This window comes from Drosophila serrata, unplaced genomic scaffold, assembly GCF_035046125.1.
Source record: "Drosophila serrata isolate PLE 108 unplaced genomic scaffold, ASM3504612v1 contig_245, whole genome shotgun sequence".
In the NCBI taxonomy this organism is placed as follows: Eukaryota; Metazoa; Arthropoda; class Insecta; order Diptera; family Drosophilidae; genus Drosophila; species Drosophila serrata.
This window is the reverse complement of record NW_028257143.1, coordinates 1,846,475-1,871,738: the sequence shown is the minus strand read 5'-3', so window position 1 is coordinate 1,871,738 and position 25,264 is coordinate 1,846,475. Positions and strand designations below refer to the sequence as shown.

Sequence of the window (25,264 nt, the reverse complement as noted above, 5' to 3'; positions counted from 1 at the left end):
AAGGTTACGCCTTAAAGTATGCTCCACCTCCGACCAGCAACTTGTTCAATTAATTTTGTTAAAATAAATATTTAAAGGACATTTTAAAGAGCTTTCCAAGAGATAAATTCAACTGTAATAAAACAACAGATACCCAATCATCGAACTCCAATCACTCCAGCTGTGGAATATTTACCGAAGAAAATCAACAACAGCCAAACAGTAAATAGCAGTTAAAAAAACAAAGCTTTCGCCCATGATTTTGTTTGTTTTAATTTCATAATTATGGCATTTTTTATTTTCGCTTTTGTAATTGCTACATTGTAAATACGTATTCAATATCAATAATTACAATTACGCATAGACACACATACAAAACGCACTTAATTACCATCATTTTGGGTGCGATAAACAACATGCTAAATGAACTTGTGTGTGCTGAACGTCCTCAACCGAGATTTCGGTACAAATCGTTGGATATATCTATAAATAATTGTCTGCGTTTGAGTACAGTTCATTAGTGCGAACCAAAGAAGTAAACAAAATGCTTTTTGTTTCGTTTTTTTTGGCTCGAAATTGAAGGATTTTTTTGTATATATGCCTTGGTGGTATTCTTTTTTTTAATTCAGTTTCTATAACTATGCGGATTATATATGTATGTAGGTGTGTACGTATGTATAGGGTAGTTAAACAACAACTAATTAATGGGAGTGTGGGGCTGCTATGATTATTACATTTTAAATTACTATATGCACAATTTATTCACTTGTCTGTAATTCTTTATGTTTATATATTATTTGTTATGTCTACTCATTTGTGTTCACATTTGCATAATTAGATTGAATAATTCATTTGATATTTATAGAGATACATATATATACGTATGTATAATTACCTACAGCTAGGGTATTACAATATGTACACTTAGCGGATAAACATTCACGGGTATTGAATCGATATCTTTTCGAATGCTTAACCTAATTACGAACCCCTTAAGTAGCTAACAAATGCGGCCCCTAATCGATCTATCTAAATCGGTTGACATATCCTAAAGCTAAAGCAGAGTTTTGGCTATCATCGTCTGCATACTTGGAGGAACTTATCATACGTTTGTTATTAACATTTACAGTGATTTGCTACAAGTAACCTTAGTCTACGGTGTAACGAAAGCAGTTTCTTAGTCAGAGGTTTAGCGCGAGATAAAGATATAGATACTAGATAGTGCAGGAGAGATGGAGAAAGGGGATAATATGTCTATCACTAGCATAGGGCCGATGGCTCAAAGTTTACTGAGCTCGGCTTTTCATTAAATCGAAAAGAAACCTTGTAATACTAATCAAACTATAAGTAAAACTCATGCAATCCTCGCACTCTGTCAGTCTCAGTCTTGGTCACTAAATCAGCTTTGTGACAAATGCAGCAAACGGAACGAGCGAACAAGTGACTTCTTCAAATGGTAAACTATTTTTAAATTTTGATCGATTTTACCTTTTTTATAAGTAATAAATATGCAATATGTATCAAACAAAATAAGCGAAACATTTTATTTCCCCAAGAAATGTATATCCTCTTTTCATTAAATTGAGATTACTGAAAATAATAATCTAAGTAATGGACGTCTATCAATAACCAAAAAGGGAAAAGTCACTTCACTCGTTCCACTGTCGCTCCTTTCTAGCTCTTAACTCTCCAACCCTTTTCCAGCAAATATCCTTTCCTTTCGCTTCTCCCTTTCCGAATATCCTGTTTCCCAATCTACTCAAAATTCTCAGCTCCCCCGTTGTTGAAGCGTTCGCACCAGGCGAGCAACTCCCGCACCTCCCTGGCATAGAGCTGCTCCTGGGACGGGGACTCCAGCTGGCTCTGCGATTGGGATCGGGATTTGGATTGAGATTGAGATTGGCCCAAGGATGAACCACCGGGCAGGGGTCAGACATTGTGGCAAGCTGGCTGACTGCTGCTGCCGCTTCCCGAGTTGCTGAGCAGGCTCCTCTCGCTGGCCACACTGCCGGGGGCATAGATCAGCTCGTTGGGCTCCTTGCTGGACTCCTGGCCATTTTTCCGACTGCCTCGAGTGCTCTGGTTGCGCCACGACTGCAGGTGCGGCGAGGGTTGCATCAGTTCTGCGGGATGTTGGGGCACCAGTGGTAGCAACTGCTGCTGCTGTTGCTGCTGCAACGGTGGCTGTTGCTCGTCCACCTTCACGTACAGTCTCTCCATATCATCCAGATCTCCATCCGCCGTGTGGTACAGAGCGTGCTCATCCTCGTGCGACATCAACATGGCCATGGGAGAAGGTGACCCACCGCAGCCGGAATCCGCGAGGCCGTTGTAGCACAAGGAGGAGCCATCCAAATCGAGCAGATTCTGCTGATTCTTGCCCTGGTCCGTGTTCAGGACCTTGAAGCGAGCACTGTCCCTGCCGATACTGCAATTTGGCGGCATTTGCTGACGCCTCACACTGGCAAACTGCGAGGATATCGGCGAGGATTGCTTGGCACCGGGAGCAGCCTCGTATGTGTGACAATTACTCAACTTGTTCTCGGTAATATGGATGTGTCGCTGCTTGTCCTTGGGGTAATAATACTGTTCGGAGTACACGGACCGCGGGGCTCCCGAATTACTGGGATAGATCTCGCTGGTGGTGGACATTTGCTGATAGATGTTGCCCGGCGGCAGTTGCTGTTGCTGGTGGACCTGATGTTGCTGCTGCTGCTGCTGCTGATGTTGCTGCTGCTGCTGCTGGTAGTGGGGATGCATCGGCCTTTGGAGGCCATAACCAGGAACTGGTCGCTGTTGATAACGCGGCTGGTGCTGCTGTTGCTGTTGCTGTTGCTGTTGCTGCTGCTGGTGGGGATTCACGATCGAGGAGGTGGCATATGGGGCAGGCGAGGCATTTCCATGACGCCCATATTCGCTGGGCGCTTTGCCGAAACTGGACACTTCCGCGTAGTCCGTGGGAATGTTGGAATACTCGCCCACGTACCTGCAAATGAAAAGATAAAAACAAACACAGAGTTGAAAAAAGGCAGACTCGGTTATTACTCGGCTTGTTTATTACAATATTTCTGACCCCAGTGGTTCTCCCACTTTGGTTATAAATTTGTGCGATTTATGGCGTGGCGGAAATTTGCATTTTTGGTCCTGCTGCTAGCTGCTGGCTGCTGGTGCGTGTTTTTCCAACCGGAAAAATGTGAATTTAGTTGGGATTTCCCGTACATATATTTCATGCACTCCCACACACACACACACATGCCCAAGATCAGGTGAGAAAATAGTGCTAGAGACGGTTATCCTTACATCCATTAAATAAATTACCAGCTTAAAACAAAAGGCGAAAACGTTGCTGGATATTCCCAAAAGCACCCCCAATTTCCATTCCCACCAGGAGCCACTGAACCCCCTTCATTCTCACATTTTTAGCATTATTTTCGTATTTAAATACTGAAAGCGGATTAACCTGGCGGAGCCATCGCGAACCGAACTCACAAACCGACCAACATACAAAAAATAAAATGAGTGCAGAACGAGAACATTTTTAAAACTCTGAAATGCTTGTAAAAATATACGGCGCATTGATGGAGTTGCCATGGCGAAGGGGATAAAGGCGAGGGCACTCCACATAGAAGGCTTTTAATGCCCTTAATGAGTGGCGTTCTGGAATGAAAGTTGGTCCGGTACATGGAATAGTAATGAGCTTGTCAATGTCCGCCCTCCCCCCAAATGGGGTAAAAAACATTTAAACTTATTAAACGAATTAATTCGGATAAATCTATTCGAGGAGATAGCTTCACTTAATTTTTTTATAAATATAAAAGGAGCACCAACTTCCCCCACAGTGTATAGTACTTTCCAAATTGGTCAGAGAATAAACTAATTTTCCCTCGCACATATGACACTCATTATTGTGTGATTACTTTTATTGTTATGGTTATTATTTTGTTGCAATAATTATTAAAATTTCTGTTAAATTGCACACTGCAATTGGAGGGGAAAGCCGGGAAAGGTGAGACTCATTTTCAATTTGCGTTTTAATGGCTAATTAAGTGTGCAAAAATAATTATAATTATCTGGGCGCCGTATTTATTTACAGTAGTCGCTTGGAAAAGCATTCTCATTTAATATTCGAGCAGGCCAGCGTATTTTTAAATTAAACAATTTTGGTTTTGCTTTCCTCAACCTATTTTTTTTTTGTGGATATTATTTTTAGCATGACTCTTCGGCTTTTGATGCCTGATTGGCATTTAATTGCCATCGGATGGACAGCAGCTGGGATGCTGGCGCACAATAAATATATATTTTTTTCATTAAGTAGATTTCATCATATTTTCCTGTTGAATTTTCGCCATGGTAAAGCGATTATTTTGTAAGAGGTTTGAAAATTTACAAAAGTGAGGGTCAAATTGCATTTTAATTATTGAATAGCCAAACAATTGTTAGCTTAACATTTATATGCACTATTTTCTCAAAATTTAAAGAGTTCGAACGTTTGCTTTTTCACACCACCTAAAACAATTTAGTATTATAATTTGTGGCCAACGCTATATTAGCCGCAAATAAATAACAATTACAATTCGATGCCAGAAACATTGCGCCAAAACATTTTCGAGCCGAAACAATATTTTTTCAGCCCCATTTGCTGGCTCTCCTGCACTTGCCAGGGGCCAGACATATAAATTAGATCGCTTTAGGCCAGATTCTGCCCGCTAAATGGATTTGGCTTTGATTTGCCATCTACCGCAAAACTAATTGCAAATGTGTGGCCAAAATTATGCATAGCATATTTTATTGCAGCCCTGAAACCCTTTTTTCCAAATCGACTTAAAGCTGCCTTAAAGCCGACCCTCTGAGCCATTGGTAATTGCATTACCCTTTTTTTGTGGCTCAAACTCAACTGGGCAGTGGCCAAAAATCAACATAAATAGCGTGGCCAACATTTCTATTCCTAACTTGATTTTGCCTATGGCCCAGGGGAGAGCGAAAGAAAAACTCGTCCGAAAAGTGAGCTTTTTGGTGTGTTTCCCTTTTTGAGTTTTCCCTTTTTTATGTTTTCAGAATTTTCGTTTCTTTTTTTTTTTGGTAGTCGCCGCGGCAGAAAAATGCAATTTCACAGTTTGGTGAATTTTTATTGTCGTCGCTTTGAGCTGCCAGGTTGTAAGAATACTCTATACTCTACCTTGGAAGGTGGTTTTACAAACTAAATATTGTTGATTATTCATGACTAAATGAGCACAAACAAGAGAACTAATTAAAGGAAGTACTCAAGAATAAGTTAATTTATGAATTTTAACAAAATTTTTACAATTGAAATATTAAATTGCTTTCAAAAGCAACTTATTGATATATTTCCTTTTTCAAACTACGAGTATTTCTTTAAGAGCATTCCAAATCGAGTTTATATTTTAACAATCTCCTATCTTCCCCCACTTATTGTTGTTGGATTGAGTTTTTTTTTTTTTCGGAGTAAAACTTACCGCTGCTGATTGCGTTCACTGCCGTGTCCTCCATGAATGTCATCGACGCCGCTGGCACCGCTGCCCGCACCGCCGGAGCCACCGGAACCAGCACCACCGCCGGCGGGTGAGCCCGGGGCACCGCACACAGGCGCATAGTCCGCTATGTGATCCTTTTGCATCTCCAGTGAGTCGCCGCTGGGCGAGGGACGCCACACCATTCCGCCGGTGGAGGAGTCCAGCCAGTAGCCATTCCCATTGCGAGTCGATAGGTTCGGCATTTTGAGCACGTCGTTCGTGTGATTGCCTGCAGGTGAGATGGGGAAGGGGCCAAAATGGTAGACAGTCAGTCAGAGCAATTAAATGTGGTGCAACAAATTGTGAGCCGAATAAATTGCATTCCGGAAATTAAACAAAAATATACAAAAGAGCAGCCTAGACAACTTGGGTGTTCCCGCAAAGGGAATCGCTGGATAAAATCCAAGAGATTTTTGTATGGTATACATAATATATATACATTTGTTCTTAAGTTACTAATATTAAAATACAATAAAAATGCGATTTATTGTAAATATGCCCTAGATATTCCCACGTTTAAATCATGCGACATGACAGTATATGATAGATTAAATGAAGTCCTTAGTGAAAAGTAAAAGTGAAGATTAAAGGTATCAGTAGTGTGATCACAAATTGCTTATATAAATAATACTGTTAAATAATTTCAGATTTCGACAACCAATTTCATAGTCGGAATCGAAAAATTTCCCCGCTTCTATAAATTGAACGCATTAAAACAATATTATCCCCATCCAGCAAAGTCGCGGATGAAATTTTCCCCAGTCTCTGCGGCAGCCAAATCAAATAAATTATTGTCAATTTTCCAGTTGCATTGCCTGGTCACAAAACACATCAGCACAGCAACAGCAGCAACTGCAACTGCAACTGCAACAGAATGGGCTGCATAAAAAATGCAACCAATTAAACTGTCCCCGGGTTATAACTGAGCATCAAGCAAGTGTTTTATAGCCTGCCACCTCCCGTCTACAGTTCTCGTATATTTTTGCATTTTTTTTGTTCAGTTGGTTGCAGGTATTTCTGAACCCTGAACCCCTGTTCCCATTTTTGTTCTTTTGTTGCTCCCTTCCTGCTGCTTAGTTTATGGTAAATGGCGCCCATGAATATGCAACGCTTTTTTGTTGCCTTTTTTCAGGCCATTTGGATTTTTTGGCTTTGACTTGTCTGCGCAATTGTTGAGCACTGAGTTGTGACAGCACAATGTGTTGCTTCCCTGACAATATTTAAGGATTAAAGTAGTCGCAGTATATCACTTTAAGTTAAGCCTATCTGATTTCATTTAACTTTCCATTTCTATTTAATTTCTCTTTCCCTTTTCGAATGTTAGGTATGCCCAATAAATCTCCACAATTTCCCTGACCCCCTTGACAACCATTTGGGGTAATCGTCTAAGCCAAAATGCCCAATTCCCCAGTCAACAGGCCACCAGGACTACTGACTGCTCCTTCCGCTCACCTCGTAATGCTGCTAATTTCAATTAGACCACAAGGCTTGTCCCCTATAGCACTCCCTGCTCCATATCCCTATCCATATATATGGCTATATATATACTGGTAGGTAGGTAGGTACCAAACTGGCCGGCACACACAACTTGTTGGTTAATAATGCACACAAAACTAAATGCATAATTGCAATGGCAGCCATTAGGGGGTTGGAGTCTAGGAATTCCGGAGGGCGAGCGGAAGTGAACTAGGGGAAGTCGACGCCGTCACGTGCAAAATGTTAATTTCTATTATGTGTGTGGCATGTTCGAGTGTGTGTGTGCCTGGTGCTCTGCTTCCCTGCCTGCTAAAATATTTATTCGCACCTATTTTGGACTTTTTATTTCAGCCTCTGTCCTGGTGTTGTTGTGCCCAGCAATGGGAAATTAGCGTTATTTATATATGCAAATGTGTGTGTGTGTGGTGTGTGTGGCGTGTGTGGCGTGTCTGGCGAGGAAGGAAACAAAAACTAGCAGCTCGCAACGGATGCAAAACTCGGAGGCTTCAGCCAACTCTGTATCCCTACACTATGTACAGTAAAAGAAATAAATTCCACTTTAAATATTATTTTAAAACTATAGAATTAGCTACTCTATTAAATTCAAGGAAATGCAATTTATACAATTACTATTTTTGTAAGTGTACTTACCACGCATGGTATTCAGGGCCGACTGCTTCATCATCATGTGCTTGCGCTTCACAAAGACCATTGCGCCAAAGGACAGCATAAGGATGGCCAGGATGGCGCCCAGGAGTATTATGAACCAGGGCTGTGTCAGCACATCGTTAACATGGTCCTGATTGATGGGATAGCTAAGGGACGCGAAACCAAAAATGTATAAATATAAATTATTTTCTAGTAACGGCCTAGAGGCCTTACAGGTCCTTAAACTTACCGCTGATTGATGAACGGATCAAGGCGCTTTGTGATGGGATCCAAACGCAATGTGGCTGGGACACAATAAGGACCAATTCCGGCATTATTTCCCGCTGCCACGCCCACCGTGTACATGACGCCCTCGGTGAGATTGGCCAAAACCAAGGTCGGTGAAGCAGCATCGATAGTGACATTGGTCAGAATTCTAGAGAAATTATGAGCGGTGTCAATGCCTCGCACAATGACGTGATAGTTCAAGAGAACACCTGAAAAAATATAATATATATAATTAAATTAAAAATCTTAACATTTGTCGTTTGATTTTCCTATCAAACTTGTTAAGGTTAAACTTTTAAACTCACCATGCCGATCCTTGAGCTCGGGTGCCTTCCATTTGAGGAACACCGCTGAGGAATTGAGCAGGAGTGCCTCCATTCCATATGGCGCTTCATTGGGAACTGGAAAGGAAAACGATTTGGTGCGGGTTAGATTGGGATTCGTGCCTGGGCAGAGATTGAGGAGCAAAGTTAAATGGCTTTTTGATTGTGGTGCGTGATGTCACCCAGCTGACGTCCGCTCTAATGAGATTTGGTGTCCGTAATTAATTAGCATTTAGTGTGTGGGATCAGGCTCGGGGAAAGCTCCTGCAAAATCTCCGGCCACTAGTTCCGGGTGTTGACTCTAGGGGCTCAGACACATCCTGCCTGCACATCCTAAGTGCGTATAAAAACGGGGAAGTTGAATAGCAACAAAGCAATCCTTTTCTTTCTCCCAGTTGCAGCTCACTTCACTCATAGTACATGCAACTCTCTTCTTCATTTGTTTATTTATTTCCTGCTGTAGCGTTTTACAAGTGGCTACACCTAAAACAACGGGCTATTCAAAATAGTTTACTATATTCTCTATCATAAACGAACTGTCTTTAGTTTATAAACAAGCTAACGATCGTCATTGAATTTTAGAAGTACTGTATTTTGCTGAGTTTAATTTCACAATTTTGGAGTAATTTTCCAGCATTTTCTCAAGTGCAACCCTTATCAACTTTATCCTCATTCCTTTTCCCTACCCCCAGGCCTGGGTATCCTTTTTGTGTGTGCGACTGAGTGAAGCAATTTCTTTAAATAAACACACACGTGCAAAATTCTCAACGAGACAAAAGTGGGAGACCGGGAAAACAAAGCGGAGAATGAGGGAAATCTCTAAATAGGCAACGTCTAGCGATTCTAGCGGAGTGTGAAGTGGAGTGCAGTTCTTCTTCTGTGCTTTTTTTGGCTTTGTTGTTACCCAAACCCTCTCGTGTCCTCCAGGACCCCTTCCTCCGGGGACATTGCGACATGCTAAAGTGCTTGTCGTGCTTTTGTCTATGCGGGTGCTGTTTTTTTTTGTCTTCTTCCCTGTACCCCTTTACTTTCTACTCCTGGTGCTTTCTCCTCCTGTTGTCCTGGCTGTCGTCTTCGCCTTTTCTTCCGCTGATGAGGCACCGCGATGCTTAACACGTAGCTGCTATTGTGTGGCATAAATGACCCCCGGGCGCTCGAGATTCAGGAATTGTCTCAGACACACCGGCAAGCAATTGAAAAGCTCCAAATTGGCTATGTGATCACTTGGAGTGCAGCTGGAACCAAACGAGAGCTTATCTAAATGCTGATACGGAGGCTTTATTCGATAGTCAGTGCTAAAAATATGACTCATCTCGTTTCGGGGTTAATTCGATAGTGACTCAGATTGGGTTGCATGTGACTGAAGGGATAAGTGACCACTCCTTATTTGGCATTTCTGTGTCGTTGTGCAAAATATCAAATTGAAATTCTGTTAAGCGGACAGCGAACGGAACGGACAATGATATATTTTATTTGTTGTATATGCAAAAGAAAGGGATATTAGCATATTGCGAAAGAAACTTGGGTGAATAATTATATACACGGTAGGGTTTCTTGCCTTTTTAAATTCTTCAAAAGTTTCCTAGAACCTTTACCTTTAAAAGCTCCTTCAGAGCATTCCCCAGTCGTTGAATCCCTGTTTAAACTATAGAGTATACCCTCTAACATTTACCCGGAACAGCACACCTTTATTTGCCAACTTCCGACGTGGGTAAAAATGTTTCCTGTCGCCAGGGAAAAGGACTCCCTGGAACTCCCTGGAACTCCCTGGGTTTCCCTGGAACTCCCTTTACTCCCCTTTTAAGGCAAACGCGCATCAAATTTGCATTGCCAGCACTGCACATTTTTGTGGCTCCATGTAGGGGCTGAGGAGCAGGTACTGAGTGCTTCATATAGCAGCAATAATTGTTGTTTATCTTTACACAATTGCGTTGGCAATTTCTTTGAGTTGCTCCCACTGCCGAGGAGCAGTAATGTGGCTTTGAATGTTGTTGTCAGCAAAAGTCAGACGACGCTCAAGTGAAAATGTGATGCATACGAAATGAGTTTTGATTTGACGACAGCAGGACGTGGAGCAGGAAGGGACGAGCAGGTGGCCCTGGACCGGCGGAGAGTGTTGGCTTTGGCGCAACGTTTGTGCATTTTATATTGCTGCGGTTGCTGCTGCGTCTGTTGACTTATTTGAGGCACTGTGAGAGGTCTCCTCCTCTCCCAGTGTTTACCCTTTGCAGCCAAAAGCTTAGCGTGGCTTTTGTTTTTTAATTATTTTCTTTTTAATTTTGGTCCTTTTTGGGGTCCTTTTCTCATTGAGACTTGTTCACTTCTCGCTGCACTTTCGGTGCTGCTGCTGCCGGAAGTTTTTATATCTCAACAGCTTCACCGGTGATGGAATGAAGTGATAAACCTGTCTGGAAAGTTTCCTTCCTTTCTTTTTTCCCGTCGAGTTTGCATTTTTCCTGGCTGGCAGCAAGTTTTCCGTTTCCGTTTAAAACAATCTTATCTGACATACTCCCCGCCTGTCAATGATATTTTCGGATGGCCTAATCCTGTGGATCCGCTGCGGGGAATCCCTTAACCGCTCCCGGAATACAACACATGTAAATCGCCAACATCAAGTATTCCGCACACAAACCGCATTTGATTTGAAACTCTTTTTTTTTTTTTTGATTCCCCAACTGGAAATGTTATCCACGTGGATTTGACATCCTTACCTTGCTGCCGGGATATCGCTGTCGACATTGTTCGCCATTTAAGTACGCATGATTCGCCTCTTGTCGGTGCTCAGTGATTGACATACATACTTTCCATTATTCGCCCTATAACGTGACCCCCTAAAAAAATAAGTAACCAAAAATCCTACCGAGCTGCCTACGCCCTTTTTTGCTTTCGCTTATGCGACCCAGGCAAAAAATAATTTGCGATTATGCGACCCGCATTGAGCGCAGCTGATGTCCGCCAAGGATAAAGGATACCTCCCTCCCTCTCCTGCCTTTATGTTCTGACATTTTCCTTTTACCGCTCATATCCTTTTATTGAATTTAGGTTATTGTTGCAATGCAAAAAGTGCCCTGTAACCCGCCTTCTGCATTTGTCACATGAGGCTCATGGGCTTGGGGTTTGGGTTCGGGTTTGGGGGTTGCTTACACACAAGGGGTAGTTTGTTGTAAAGGTATTTTTACGGTTAGTTGGATTGCGCTGGATTTGATGCACATGCTTCATTAGATAGGGCGGGAGAAGGTATCGCGACTACAGTGCAGACAATTGGATATAAATCCTGAGTGACAGTACGAACGAACAGTGTATATAAAGTTGGAAATGAAATTTCATAAGTCCGACTGCAAAGATAGCAATCGAAAGTTGGATGTTCCGAAGTCCTTAGTTTTGATAACTATTCCAACTTAATTAATTTTTAATTGTACTACATATTTTCATATTTAGGAGTTCTTATATCCTTCTAACTCGTAAGCTAGCAGCACTCTTTACTATATAAACTTCTTCTGTCTAATAACATATTAAGTTTATCAGTGATTTCCTTAGCGAGTGCTCACTGTCATTCGTCAGTACGAGTGTTTACAATTTCAAATAACCGAATTCCCCATATCAAAGTGACTTAAAATCAGTGTAAGAACCCTCTGTGTATCCCTTAAATGTTGTTCAACTCACCATCTTCAAGGGTGCGGGCGATGCGCGAATTCGACGGCTTGCCCTCGACGGATTTGTAAAATGGCACAATGAAAAATTCATACAGCGTGTACTGGACGAGACCGGTGATGGTGCAGGATGAGGCTCCACCTCCATTCAGTATCGTCAGCATGCGGTACTTGGTGCTCAGTGCGGCCGGGGATGATGAGGACGATGGGGTAGCTCCTCCGCCCTGGATGGTCTCCCCGTCACGTTTGCCGGCAGCGGCAATATTTGGTTTTGTCGAAATCAATGCGGATGCCGAGGCGGACGCGGAGCCCAGCAACGGATTCGTATTGGCCGTAACAGGCGCCGGATTGTTGACTATTGGATTTGGCAACTGTCTAGCGTAGACATAGAAGCCCTCGACGTATTTGCCATTGATGATCTGCATGAATAAGGCAAGCGGCGCATGAGGTGACGATGAGCAATGGGATGAGAGGGGACCTCGATTACTTACCTGCCAGGTGAGCTTCATGCTGGTGGAGTCCACCACACTGGCGTTGCTCAACTCCACAACATCTCCGGACAGGAGGCTGGCACGAGCCTCGCTCAAGTCCAGGCCACTGTTGAAGTATCGCTGTAATAGAAAATATAATACGTATTATAAATATATAATATATAAAACTAATTGTTGTAAAGTCTCTTTTTCAACTTACCGTTCCCACCGTTATGGGTTCCGACATGGGACTGGGCAATGAGAGGCCATGGGAGTTCTCCGCTCGGATCAGGAAGAAGTAATTTACACCCGGCAGCAAGCCAGTTTGGGTAAATGTCGTGTTCTGCACCCTGGTGCCCACAGCCACCCATCCGTCCGTTTCGTTTTTGCCAAACATCTCGATTACGTAGCCCACGAGGCTGGAGCCACCCACTTTGTTGCTCCTCGTCCAGCTGAGCGTCACTGAGCTCTCACCCTTCTCCACCATCTGCGGTTTCCCCGGGGGCCCTGGATAGGTGGAAAGTTCCGCAGCTCGGTAGAATTTAATATTCGGATTGGTGGGCGTGTCCAGGCGCAGGTAGCCGCTCCAGGAGGATTTCCCATTCCGATTACTGGCCACACAGGTGTAAAGGCCCTCGTCCTCGTGCCGCTGAAGATCGGAAATGGTCAGAGCACCAGCCTCCGATAGATTCCTGCGCTCGTGCTCCTGCACATCGATGGGTATGCCGTCCAGGTACCAAGAGACTTGTGGCACCGGCGTGCCCAGTGTCCGGCAAGGCAGCACCACAATTGACTTTACGGGCAGCGTCTGATTCACCGGACCCTGTTCGATAATGGGCGGCGGTAGCTCGAATTGTGTATCCACACTGACCACAGTCCTGCTGCTGACACTGCCCACGGCGTTCAGGGCATTGCAGGTGACCACCTTCCCAGAATCCTCGCGGGCAAATCGAGCTATCGAGAGCACTGAGCGACCCTCGGGCGTGAGGGTAACTTCCATGCGTCCATCCCGATAGCCGGGCAGGAGCAGGGAGCTATTGCCCTCCACCGACCAGTAGAGGGTTGGCCTGGGGTGTCCATTCGCTTGGCATTCGAATAGTACTTCATCACCGATCTCCACCAGTTGATTCTTGGGGCGAATCACAAATTTGGGGGGTGCTGAAACAAGAAGCAGGGGGAATGTTAGCACTGGGGGAAATATTGCACGGAGAATGTTATATATTATATTTGCTATTTCAAGAGGTTTCTGCCAGTGCACTCCTTGAGCAGTTTGCGCTGCTTTCAGGCAATTAACTTACCGTGAACGGTGAGGATGCCCGTGGCCGTGATGCCGCCCACCGCATTGTCCGCCTCGCAACTGTACTCGCCCATGTCCTCCAGCGTGACGTCGTCCAGCTTGAGACTCCGGTCCTCAAGTACGTGCACACGACCTGTCGAATCAACGTAGAAATAGGGGAAATGAATCTCATGTGTGTGTGTGGGTGTGGGAGGGGAGGCTTCTCTATCCCGCCCGGACTCCTCGACTCCATTCGAAAGAAAAACAAACTTTGTGGCTGTCTGTCCCTGTGTTTCTGAGCTTCTGGGTTCCGAGTTCTGGGTTCTGGGTTCTGCTTCTACTTCGTTAGTAGTTCAAGTGGCGTAAAAATGGCCAAGCCGTATTCTCCGCAGCCGGAGAGCCAAATAACCGCAGCAAAGTAAGCCAAGACAAGATACGACTACAACATACAAAAGTACCTCACCTTCCGCCGCTTTCTTTCCCAGGAGGAGCCCCTTTTGTGGTTTTTCCTCACAATAAACAGAAAGAAAAGACAACGGTCGGGGGAGAGCCTGTGCTTTCTTTTTGGTTGGTTGACTGCGAAATAGGTTTTAAATGTGGGTGCCACAGCTACACCACCTTATCCCCTGCCCACCTCCACCTGGCCACTGTGCCAATTGTTTGCTTAACAAAAGTTTAGGACAACAACCGAGGTAGCCAGCTCTAGCTCTGGCTCTCCGGTGGAATCTTTTCTGCTGCTGCTAGTATTTTCTTTGAGGTCTTTAAAGAAGCGTAAACTGGACAGGGGGATGTCTACCCTAGTGGAGGGGTTAGTTGCACTTCCCCCGGGGTTGCCAACTGACTCTGACTCTGTCTGAAGGACAACATTGCAACAGTCGAGTGTTGTGCAAGCAAAATTGTTGATTGCTGCCAACAGAGATTGGCAATTAACGGAATTAAAAGTTACAGTTGTGTTTACCCAGCTAGGGCGGTCTAAGGGGGCGTGGCAAGAGGTCGACTCTTTGGGGGGTGGTAAGTATAACGGGGGGTGTGCCCGCAAACCGCACCACCCAAAACTAACAACAACAAGCGGAATTGGTGGGGAGATGTGGGAATGTTTTCGAGGTGTTTTCTTCACTGCAAAAATTTTATTTTTTGAAATGCCATAAAGTGTTTAGGAATAGTTTCTAGCAAATAGTATAAATATTTAATTTAGTTTTGTTAGAGTTTAATCAATTTTTAAAAAATTTAAAAAAGAATATGCTTTGAAAATCCTTGAACAGATTTGTACAATAAAGGATCAGAGAAACTGAATTGTTTATTGATGAAAATTGATTAATTAATATAGTGCTTAATAATGAAATTAATTAAATGGAATCATTTTTATCCTTTTTAATATAACCTGAGTAAATATTTCCCAGTGCATTTCGTAAAACACTGCCAATTGGCAACACGAAAAGCCACCGGCCAAAGCAACCGCATAAACTAACTTTTTGTTTTGTTTTCTTTATTTTTTCCCTGAGCTATATATGTGTAACGGACCCTCTCGACACAACTTGAGCCATGAGTAAACAAAGGGCTTTAATTTCATTTGAAATTGCGGCCTCTGTATGTGTGAGTAACTGCCTTTAGTAAGAGAGCCACTAACGGCGGCAACATGGCTGCCCGGGCATTTCCGGTTAATTGAAGCTGAATGACGTAGCCGAGAAAAACTTACGCAGTGGCATATTGCCGCCAGAGGCAGTGCGTCGCCACAAGACATCGGGCAGGGGATCGCCACCGATGCGACACTGGAAAACCACTGAGCTGCCCACGACAGCCGTCTGATTCTGGGGTCCACGGATTAGGAAGGGGCGAACTGGAAAAAGAAAATAGATATATTATATTAAAAAATACATATAAATTCATTTACGGTTTAAAATAATGAAAATTTTGCTTGAAAGTATGCAATCTCCGCAATCTATTTGCACCTTGTTAGTTGATCTTAAATTCAAAGCGAATGAACATTTGTTTTGTTTGTTTTAAAAGTGAACTTTTGTTAATAGAAAAGGGTGTTCTTAATGCTAAGAAAAGATTTCAGATTGCAGCTAAAAAGGACATTTAGTAAGAATTTTCACTCGTTTACTTACCATGCACTTTGAGAAAAGCGGTTGCCGATTCCCTGATGCCAACGACATTCTTGACCACACATTGATACCGTCCATCGTCGGACTGGCGGGCATCCTGGATGGCCAGATTGCCGCCATCGACAATGCGAATGCGCTTGTTTCCAACCAGATTCAGGGTCTGTCCATTTTTGCGCCACGAGATTTGCGGATCTGGGGATCCTCGGGGGGCACCGCATTCCATCAGGGCCACTTCGCCCTGGGCCACCCGGGTATTTGCCGGCTCCAAACGGAATTCGTCGCGTAGAACTGGCGGGAGAAACGGTGAGAAATGTCAGCGGGAATGAGATGGGGGGAAATGGCCCGCAGTAAGAGCTTTGATTGATTCAATATTAATAACTGTCAGGTGTACAGACGACGTCCACTTTGCCCGGCTTGAGCTATACTCCTTCATATTTTATAAGCCAGTGCCGGGCCCCAGGACCGTCGACCTGCTTCTATACCAGCTATCCTTGGTATCCCTGCTAGCCGTGCTTCAATATGCCAATAAAAGCTCGGTAATGATGCCCAGGTTTAAGGCTTTGAACGGACAACTCTCTCCTCGGACACGGCCAACGGAAATATTAATAAGCTTTGGCATTTGCAATGCTTATTTTTATTTATTCGCCCGCCATCTCTCGCATCTCCTTCGCTTCACTTTTTATGGAGCGAAAATGCAAAATGCCCGGTGTACACAAAATGTAAAATGCGAAATGCAAAATGCACTTCAATAAACGCATAATGCGCTCCACTGAACGCCAAAGGCACCGAAATAAAAACGAACAGAGCTGCTGACTTCTCTTTGCCAACTCGGTTATCAGGCAGCATACATTTGTACGTAAGTAGGATAGGATGCCAGTGAAACGGTCAAGTTTTTATGGCTTTAAGCGTTGCTGAAATGAGAATCCTTTATGCCACGCCAGATTAATTAATACCAACTCAAATCTGGGAACCTCTCATGAGCTGGCTATCGATTACAGAGTCAGAGGATTCATGAAATTTCTCGTTATTTTATTAATTAGAAGAACAACCGGACAGTGAAATCGAGAACTTGGGCGGGAACTGCAGCTTCCCAGCTTGGGGTTAATTTCACAAAATGCAACCCTCCAATTAGCAGAGAATATTTTGCCGCTGGACCAATCGATCAATGTCGTATCCTTGACTGGATTGCACATTTAAAATAAAATGGAAGCATTACATCTTTATACAGTATCAAAATAAGAAAATATGTTAGGAAATACAATTTTTAGTCTCTTAAACTCTCATTTAGTTAAGAAATTGAATCAGTGTTAGGTACTTCCTCATAATGATAGAATCAATCAAAAAGTAATACAATTTGTACTGCCCTTAACTCACATTTATATATAAAAATTGTATCAATTAAGCTCTTTTTTATTAATGGTTAAATATAAAAGTAAATACCATTTAAGCCAAATATGGTGATACTTACATGCCACTTGCAACGTTGCATTTCTGGAGCGAGCCACTCCAAACTCGTTTTTGGCCTGGCACCAATAGGTGCCCGCATCGCTCTCTCTACGTGAGTGGATGACCTGGAAGGAGGAGGACGGGGATTGTGGGTAAAACGAGAGAGATTATTAGATACACGAGTTAAAAGATTTAAGTAGTTTTTCGGACAGCTTAGGCCGGGTCACGTGTCAGATCAGAAAGTCTCAAAATTGCTCATCCGAAATCAAATAAAAGGGAAACGTGCCATGGTTGGACCCTCAACTCGCTGCTTGTCCAGCCTGCGTATACGCAATTTAATTTAATTAAAAAATACATTCAAGCCCAAGGGGTAGCATCCTCTGCATGAGTCTCTGCCTGGGCCTTAATCACTTGGCCACTTCAGTTTTAATTGGCAACAAACCGAGTATCGCCCTTGGATGGGGTTGACTTACCCCTCCCCGCCCAAAGGCGGACCTCGAAAAAAAGAATAAAATGCATACAAATTGGAGAAGAAATTGTTATGGACAATAATAAAAGTAAATTGTTGGACTTGAGCTTCTGCCCCGTGGGGCTCAACTTGAAAATTCGTGTGGAATGACTTAAGAGTGTCTGGCCACCGCCACCCTGCCTTTATTTCTATATTTTTTAACATTTCAATTTAAATTTAAAACACAAATCCCGGGCTCACTGAGCCATTGATAATTTTCGGCAAAAACAATAACAAAACGGAGCGAATTTGTTGCATTTAATGAAAATAACAGGGAGTTGGAAAGGAAAAAAGCGACCAGGAATTTAATATAAACAGAGTCCGAGGATATTGCAATGTCGGATGGGAGACATACACACCCCTTTCTTCGATGGAGTTTGGGGATTTCGAGGAGTCTCGTTAGCTGAAATTGCGAAATGTGCACGCACGAAATGATATAGGGGTTGTTGCTTGGAGGTCTAACCCCCCAAACAACATCTTTTGTTTGTTCATCAGGTTGTTTTCCCTATCAACTAAAATGCACCCAGACGGAAGGCCATAAAATAATATGGCCAAGCCGAAAAAAAGGAAGATACGAAATATGCACAAATGTTGCGTTTCACATGGGCCGCAGGAGGCGAAGAACTCCTGGGCCTGGGAACCCAAATAAAGGAGTTCTGCGCCTCCGTCCTCATCGACAGCTGTAAAACCCATAATGATGGAGTTGGAATCGGAATGAGTTGATTGGCTATGATGTGTACCTTGAGAAAGAATAAACCACCGGCGGGCAGCATTATGCGATGCGAGCCCGTATCCGTCTTCAGTTCGCGTCCGTCCTTAAACCATTGTATGCTTGGTGTTGGATTGCCCTCGGCTTGGCAATTAAACGTAAATGGATCATTTTTTGGCACCGTCGTGTCCATGGGATGCTCGATGATGCGTGGATTTTCACCTGGAACGAGAGCAAAGGAAACGTTTATTTATATTCATTCATTTTGTGGTGTATTCTTATTCATCTTATGGGGTAAGCGTAACCCTACACTGTACACAGCCACTTGAGTGCGTGTTCTATTTCAGTTTGGTAAAAAAAGGAGGAGGAACGGAAAGAGATCCTTCATCCCACACACACAGAGACTACTCACATGATCGTCTCTGGGGACCTGCCTAAAACCGAAATTCATCTTTGACGGCTAAACAAGTTTTGTCACTTAATGCAGGCGGCAATTAAGAGGCCATTAAGTAGTCTGGTGCAGGAGAAGGACCCCCGCGGTAGGGAAATCCAGGCAGAAATTATGTTAAACAGCAACGAAATTCCACTTGGGGCGGCTGCTCCTCTCAAATTCAATTAACTTCATGAAAATATTTGCCCGCCCACGGCTTCGCGCACAAAGGCAGAGACGCGAGCAAGGACCAAGGACTAAACATAAATTTAGCGCATGTCGATAAGGATGAAACAAAGGACATCGCTAGATAAACTTTATTAAAAGCAACAGCGGAGCCAGAGCCAAAGCAAAGAGAGATTTCCAGAGAAAGCAATGGGAATGGCAGTGCGAACAGTTGGGAAACAACTGAAATGTAATTACAAAAAGCGCTTAAAGGTGAAAAATGTGTGTGTGTCTAGCCAAAGAGAGAGAGAGAGAGAAGGAGGATGTAAATCGCTGGACAGAGATGGGATGCCTTTGGTTAGTAACATCATTCAGCCGGAAATTAAGTTTTCCAGATTTATTGAAAGCGGATAGTAATGAGAGCTCCCGGCACAGGAGAGCAGGAGGAGGAAGGCACTGGAAAGCCAAAGCAGACAGTGATAGAGATGCTCAAATATATCACTGTTTGGAATTGTAGGGAATTCATATCACAAAAGGTTCTCCTGGCTTTGTGGAAGTAAAATTTTGAGAGATATGTTAGCGTAAAGCCTATACAATAAATCAAGTTATTAGTTAGATTCATTTTAATTAATGAAACATTATTAAAGTACCCATTTTTCATAGATCTTTTTAAGAACCTAAAACAAAACCCCTTCTCAATTAAATTAACTTAAATGCAACCTTGCTATTTAGCCATCTTCTGTGTTCATCAAGGTAACGAGATCTGCTCGCAATTCGACACCCAAGGTATGACCTCTGAACCCCTGGCAATGCGAATATGCAAATCGAATGGCATCGTGACATTGTTATCACTCTGGGAAATCACTGAATCAGCAGCATCCAGTGATTTCTATTTCAGCCCAAGAGCAGCAGAAGCAGAAGCAGCAACAGCCGATGAACGATGACATTTGTCAAATTTGTTTAAGCAACAAAAAAGGAGAGGGTACAGAGGGTAAAGAGACCGAAGGACGAACCGAGTTTGGACTGCAACTTGGACATTTGTCAAATGCTGTGTTGTGCTTGGCTTTTGATGTTGCTGCTGCTGCTACCTTTGTGATTGCCACCCGGCGCCAGCAGCCTTTTGTTGTATTTGCACTGAAGTGAGAGAAGGTGAGAGCTGGTGTAGCTTTGAGCCATTGTCTGATTTTAGCCATGTCCAAAGGCTTTGTCCCTGCCCCCTTTGTTCGTCGTCATGGCTACCTCCTGTGCTGCTGATGCTGATGCTGCTGTGTGCTAATTTAAATGATGAAATACTTCAATATACATAGTTTTTGTCATGCCAACGCACGGGTTATTAAGGGCACACCTGCCACGAAGACCACATCCCTTTTTTTCTTGCTTTGTCTTAAACCCACAACTGCAGGACGAAATAAAATATTTAATTAAGCAAATTTCCTTTGCTGCTAAATAAATATTTTTGAATTTTTTCTTTGCTATTCCCAGTCAGAGAGCAAGCCGCATTGAAAAGCAAAGCGATATCCTAGAGTAAAAATAACAGAAATCAGGTAAAATGTGTGAGCTTTCCACAAGCATTTTCCACGTGCACACTCAAGTTTCTCATAATAATGTGCAGAAAATGTAAAAACTAAAGGAAAACCCACAATCCCAAGGAACAATAACATAAACTCTTGCTGAAAAAATATTTCTAAGAAAATAGTACTTAATATAATATTGAGGGAATTTTTTAGGAAGTATTATCATTAATGAAAATGTACTAAAAAGTCTATGCAAAAGATGTTTGTTCGTAAATTTTCCCACATAATCACACACACTTTTCCTCAGCACTTAATTACACTCATTTGGCATAGAGTATGGATGTGTGTGAGCTCTTCATTTGTTGTGCGTGTGTGTGTGTGTGTTTGGAAAATTTATGCTTGCACACACGGCAAGCAAAGAGCTCCACAGAGAAATGTAAAAGAAGTTTTCAAGTAAATAAACAGCAACAGGAACACAGAGGAAAAAGTGCTGCCGGCGATGAAATCATGCAAGCATGCACCTAAGCAAACAATGCGCGCAAACACACACATGTGTGTGTAGTGGAGAGAGACAGCTAGATTCGGTTAGAAAGAGAGAGCAAGCTGCAAAAACTCATAATGCACCACTAACGTGTTGGGGAGTTCTGAGGGAGCAATAATAACAGGAAATGCATTTCGTAGTCGCTGTTAAGAAATCGCTGGGCTGCTGCTGCTGCTGTTCTGTTATCTTAGCGCATGTTCCCGCTGTTGTTGTTGTTATTGTTTGCAGCCGTTTTTGTCTGTTTGTCCAATAAAAGCATAAAAGAAGTTGTGTGTAGCCCGGGAGCAAGACATGGGTAACATAGAACAGGTATCACTCGACTGGGATATACCTATTATTATTCAGTAGATGCTAGAAATTACTGGTACGCACTTAGAATATGCAGAGTACTAAAAACTAAATCTAGACCCTTTTAAAATGTAATATATATATTTGTCAAAATAATTATTTATGAAATATTATAAACTATGTTAGCTATTGTATTCTACCCATTAGGACAGCATAGAAATAACTAATATAATAAATTGTTTATCCCAGAATCTGTGCATTGATTCACTGTTAATGAAAGAAATTATTTTATAATGATTTATAATTGTTCAAAAAATAATTAATGAAGTCAGAGTGAGTATTAACTAATTAATTAATTAAAATGAGAGTTCAAAGAAAGTCGTAGGTATAGCAAAGGTTAGGTTCCTCATCAAACATCATACCAATAATTATTATAGTACTTTCTCCAAGTCCAATATACCCTCATACACGGTATTAAGAAACCCAAGAAGCAACTACAACTTCAGCTGCTGTTTGAAGCTGTTGCATTTCTGCTAATTTGCTGTTGCCCCGTTGTTTAACTTTCGGCCAGTAGGTGCTAAAAGAGACTCCAGACTCTCTACGTTCTCAAGCATCTTATGCCAATATGCATCATTATTAGCATGTCAACAACACACACACACACACATGGTGACAACAAAAATCACAACTTTCCCAACTGACGGCAACATTAAACGTGTATCCGAGCAGCTGCTCAAAATGCATCCCATACATATATGCAAATAACTTGGCCAGTACACCCAGCCTCTTACCCTTACCTTACCTTACCTCCCCCTCATATTATATCGCACCCACAAGACAGACTTGTAATCAAACAACAAATAGCCGCAATTTGAAGGGGGGACCTAAGGGGGTAGCTAGTAAACAGGTGAAGTTGTTGGGAGCAACCTGGTGGAAAACCATCATCTATGCTACATGTGTTCAGGTAATTGAAGATGTTCGGATTGCATTTGTTGTACCTTAAAGTTGACTTTACTTATTGTTAAAGAATCATGAGAATATATATCAAATATTTTCCATTTGATTTCATTGTATTTATTTGCTTTTAAGCAAATCTGCAGTTGATTTGACTTTTAACCTGAATGATAAATATAAATCCCAAGTTATTTTTACTATTATTCCGAAATATTCTTCATAAATATGCATTTTGTTTTAAATTTCCAAACACTTTCATGCTTAAAATTCCATTATTCAAATTATTTAATTCAATTTAAATGCCACCAAATTTTCGACTGTCCCTTGTCAGAAAGTAAAAGTTTATTTTCCTCGTCGAGCTCACAAATCACGAATGTCAAACTGTGGCAGGTTGACTACTGTTGCAGCCATTTTTTGTGCTCTTCTATTTATAAAAAAAGAAAAAAAATAATAAGAAAAAAATGGGGGAAAGCGACAGGTTGGAAAGTCCTTGATGTGAACTGTGTGACGCCAGGACGGACGACGACTACTAGAAGGGTCTGTTAAAAAATTAACAGCGCTCGAGTTAGTCCTTTTCCTGCTGTAGTGCCATTTTGATTTTACTCCTTCCCCCTTCCCGCCACATCCTTTGCTCCTCCTTATTGTTGCTGTTTGCACTGGGGCTCGACAATAATTTATAAGCTTTTAGTGCAACGCGACTTCTCGAGGCAACAACAGCAACAACAATAAAAACAGCTTGGTCTGAAGTTTTTGATTTGCCGCCAGCTGATGGAGGTGGACGTTGTTGCTGCTATTTCAACTTTCTGCTACCATTTATTTATTTATGCTGAAATGTTAAATTTTTAATGTGGCATGCAACTCGCCAACTGGAGCTCCTTTATTTGGGGCGCGTTTCTGTCTGAAAGCTCGAGGAGGAGGAGGAGGAGGAGTTCGTAAGCCTTTTGCACAACTTTTGCCACTTAAGCTTTTGTACAAGTAAATGGCAATGAGTGTGGGAGTGTGTTTGCATACTTTTCTCTCTGTGTGTGTGGTGTGTGTGTGTATTGTGTATTGCAGATTTATGTTTACAAACTGTTGTTGATTTTTTGTTGGTGAAGCTAAATACGCGAAGGCGCTTATAATTTTGCACCCGATTTTTAAGCCGAGAAAGTGTTTTCCAAAGGCTTTTAGGAGCAGCTTAAACTAAAAAATAAAGATCAACTAAAATATTGTCAGTGCTTAAAATTTACCTATATAAATGTTAGCAAATTCTAAAAAGGAATATATATTTTAATTTATATATCAAATGCTTTTATCTAGGCCTTTTATTACCTTAAAAATTCTTTTAAGGTAAAATCTAAGAGAATTTCCTAGTCGGCACATTCTTGCTTTCGAAAAAAGACAATGTTTCAGGAAATTTTTTACGTATTGTTTTTTTGTTTTTATTTGTTTGCTTTTGTGTTTGCGCGCCTTGCCACCGCGTCTTTGCCTCCTGCTTATTGTTGTTTTTTTGTTTGCTTAGATGGTTGGGTGGAAAAACAGAAGGAGGGAGGGAAAATAAGACGAAGGGGAGGCTGAACAACAACAACAACATCAACATCCTGAAGCGGAAGTTGCCTGGTTGCCAATTATTTAAATGCTGGTATTTACCTACCAACACGGCGGATGTGGGCCAAACACCGAGAGATACAAAAGCGCTGAGATAGTGAGAACGAAAGAAAGCCGACTTTTCTTTGGCAGCATAAATCATTATCACATTTATGTAATATGCACGGCAGGCCAAAGGAAATTCGGATGGGAAGGAGAGCCAGAACCGACAGGCACAAGAGCTACCAAATATTTGCCCGAAAAAGGACCCGAGGGCAGCAATAAAAACCGCAATAAACCAACAGGGATTATGGTCCATAATGTGAGGATTTTCAACAAGCTTCGGGAAACTCATACGATATATGTATGTCCTTCCTCCTTCCCCCCTTCAATGACTTTGACTTTTATTGTTTTGTATTATTACCACAAAAAAAAAGTGAACAAGAAATCAAAAAAATCAAATAAATTATTCAAAATGTTGTTTGGGCAATACGCATATTAATAGAACAGAAACATATTGCCTATCCCTGGACCGGTCCCAGGATGAACCCTCAAGAACCTTAACGCTTTTCCCATCTGGAGTCAATCCCGTTGGGCTAACCATTTGATAAGGCAAAACAAGAGACGAGAAACCGCAGGCGCCTCCCCTGCCGAGAGCTCTTAAGATATAGACGATGGTTACAGTGGGTATCAAGTACTGGGAAAATATCATATAGGGCATTAGAAATATCTTGGAAGATCTTCTTAAGGGAATATATTAAATTATATGTATTTTGAATGCATAATTTAAGGACTAAACAGATCGTTTTAATATGGAAAACTTTAAAAGCAAAGGTCAAATATTTGTAAACTGTTTAATAATTAATAATAATCTCTGGTCTTTAGTATGTATTCCAGATATATTTGAAAGCTGTATTTAAGGACTTGAAATTCAATTTCTAAAAGGTATTGAGCAATGGCCTAGTTTTACTTGTTTCTTATAACAAATATACTTTACTTTCTACTATGTATATATTTAACTCTGCAAGAATTTCCAAACATTATTCGATTATTCGATGTGTTAACTTTGATACCCAAAGACCACTGTTTCTGGATTTATTCGTCTAGTCTGGAGCATTTTCCTCTCGCATTTTCAATGTCAAATTTATGCCAGAGCACGCCGCCAACTTGAGGGGCAGAGTCGCTAATGAGCCAAATCGCCTGAAGGTGCCAGGGAAAATGTTCAGACTCAGACTCAGACTCAGACAGTCGGTCTTTATGTCTGTTCCATCTTGGCTTTGGTCTTGGCTCTGCGATTTTTTTTTCGCACATTGTACGCATATTGTTAATTTGGCGCCGCAGGGTACAAAATTCCCAGACCGCCAACCCCCTCCGGAGCTCCTCTTTTCCTTTTTTTT

At 42.2% G+C, this 25,264-nt stretch overlaps 1 protein-coding gene across 2 annotated transcripts in view; it reads right to left on the bottom strand.

Annotated features, from left to right (window-relative positions):
• Nucleotides 1-239: 239 nt before the first annotated feature.
• Nucleotides 240-25,264, bottom strand: part of robo2 (roundabout 2) — a 43,305-nt gene continuing 18,280 nt past the window's right edge. Inside the window, exons 2-14 of one of the 2 annotated variants that reach the window (XM_020954662.2) lie at nucleotides 18,441-18,631; nucleotides 17,215-17,317; nucleotides 15,750-16,034; nucleotides 15,338-15,478; nucleotides 13,664-13,795; nucleotides 12,586-13,523; nucleotides 12,387-12,506; nucleotides 11,909-12,314; nucleotides 8,228-8,323; nucleotides 7,885-8,131; nucleotides 7,638-7,801; nucleotides 5,454-5,739; nucleotides 240-2,965 (exon numbers count right to left, since the gene is read on the bottom strand). In XM_020954662.2, coding sequence (XP_020810321.2) covers nucleotides 1,909-2,965; nucleotides 5,454-5,739; nucleotides 7,638-7,801; nucleotides 7,885-8,131; nucleotides 8,228-8,323; nucleotides 11,909-12,314; nucleotides 12,387-12,506; nucleotides 12,586-13,523; nucleotides 13,664-13,795; nucleotides 15,338-15,478; nucleotides 15,750-16,034; nucleotides 17,215-17,317; nucleotides 18,441-18,631 — 4,166 coding nt within the window. In that variant the 3' untranslated portion in view covers nucleotides 240-1,908. The remainder of the gene's footprint in view (nucleotides 2,966-5,453; nucleotides 5,740-7,637; nucleotides 7,802-7,884; nucleotides 8,132-8,227; nucleotides 8,324-11,908; nucleotides 12,315-12,386; nucleotides 12,507-12,585; nucleotides 13,524-13,663; nucleotides 13,796-15,337; nucleotides 15,479-15,749; nucleotides 16,035-17,214; nucleotides 17,318-18,440; nucleotides 18,632-25,264) is intronic. The other variant, XR_015271486.1, reaches the window with a different exon arrangement.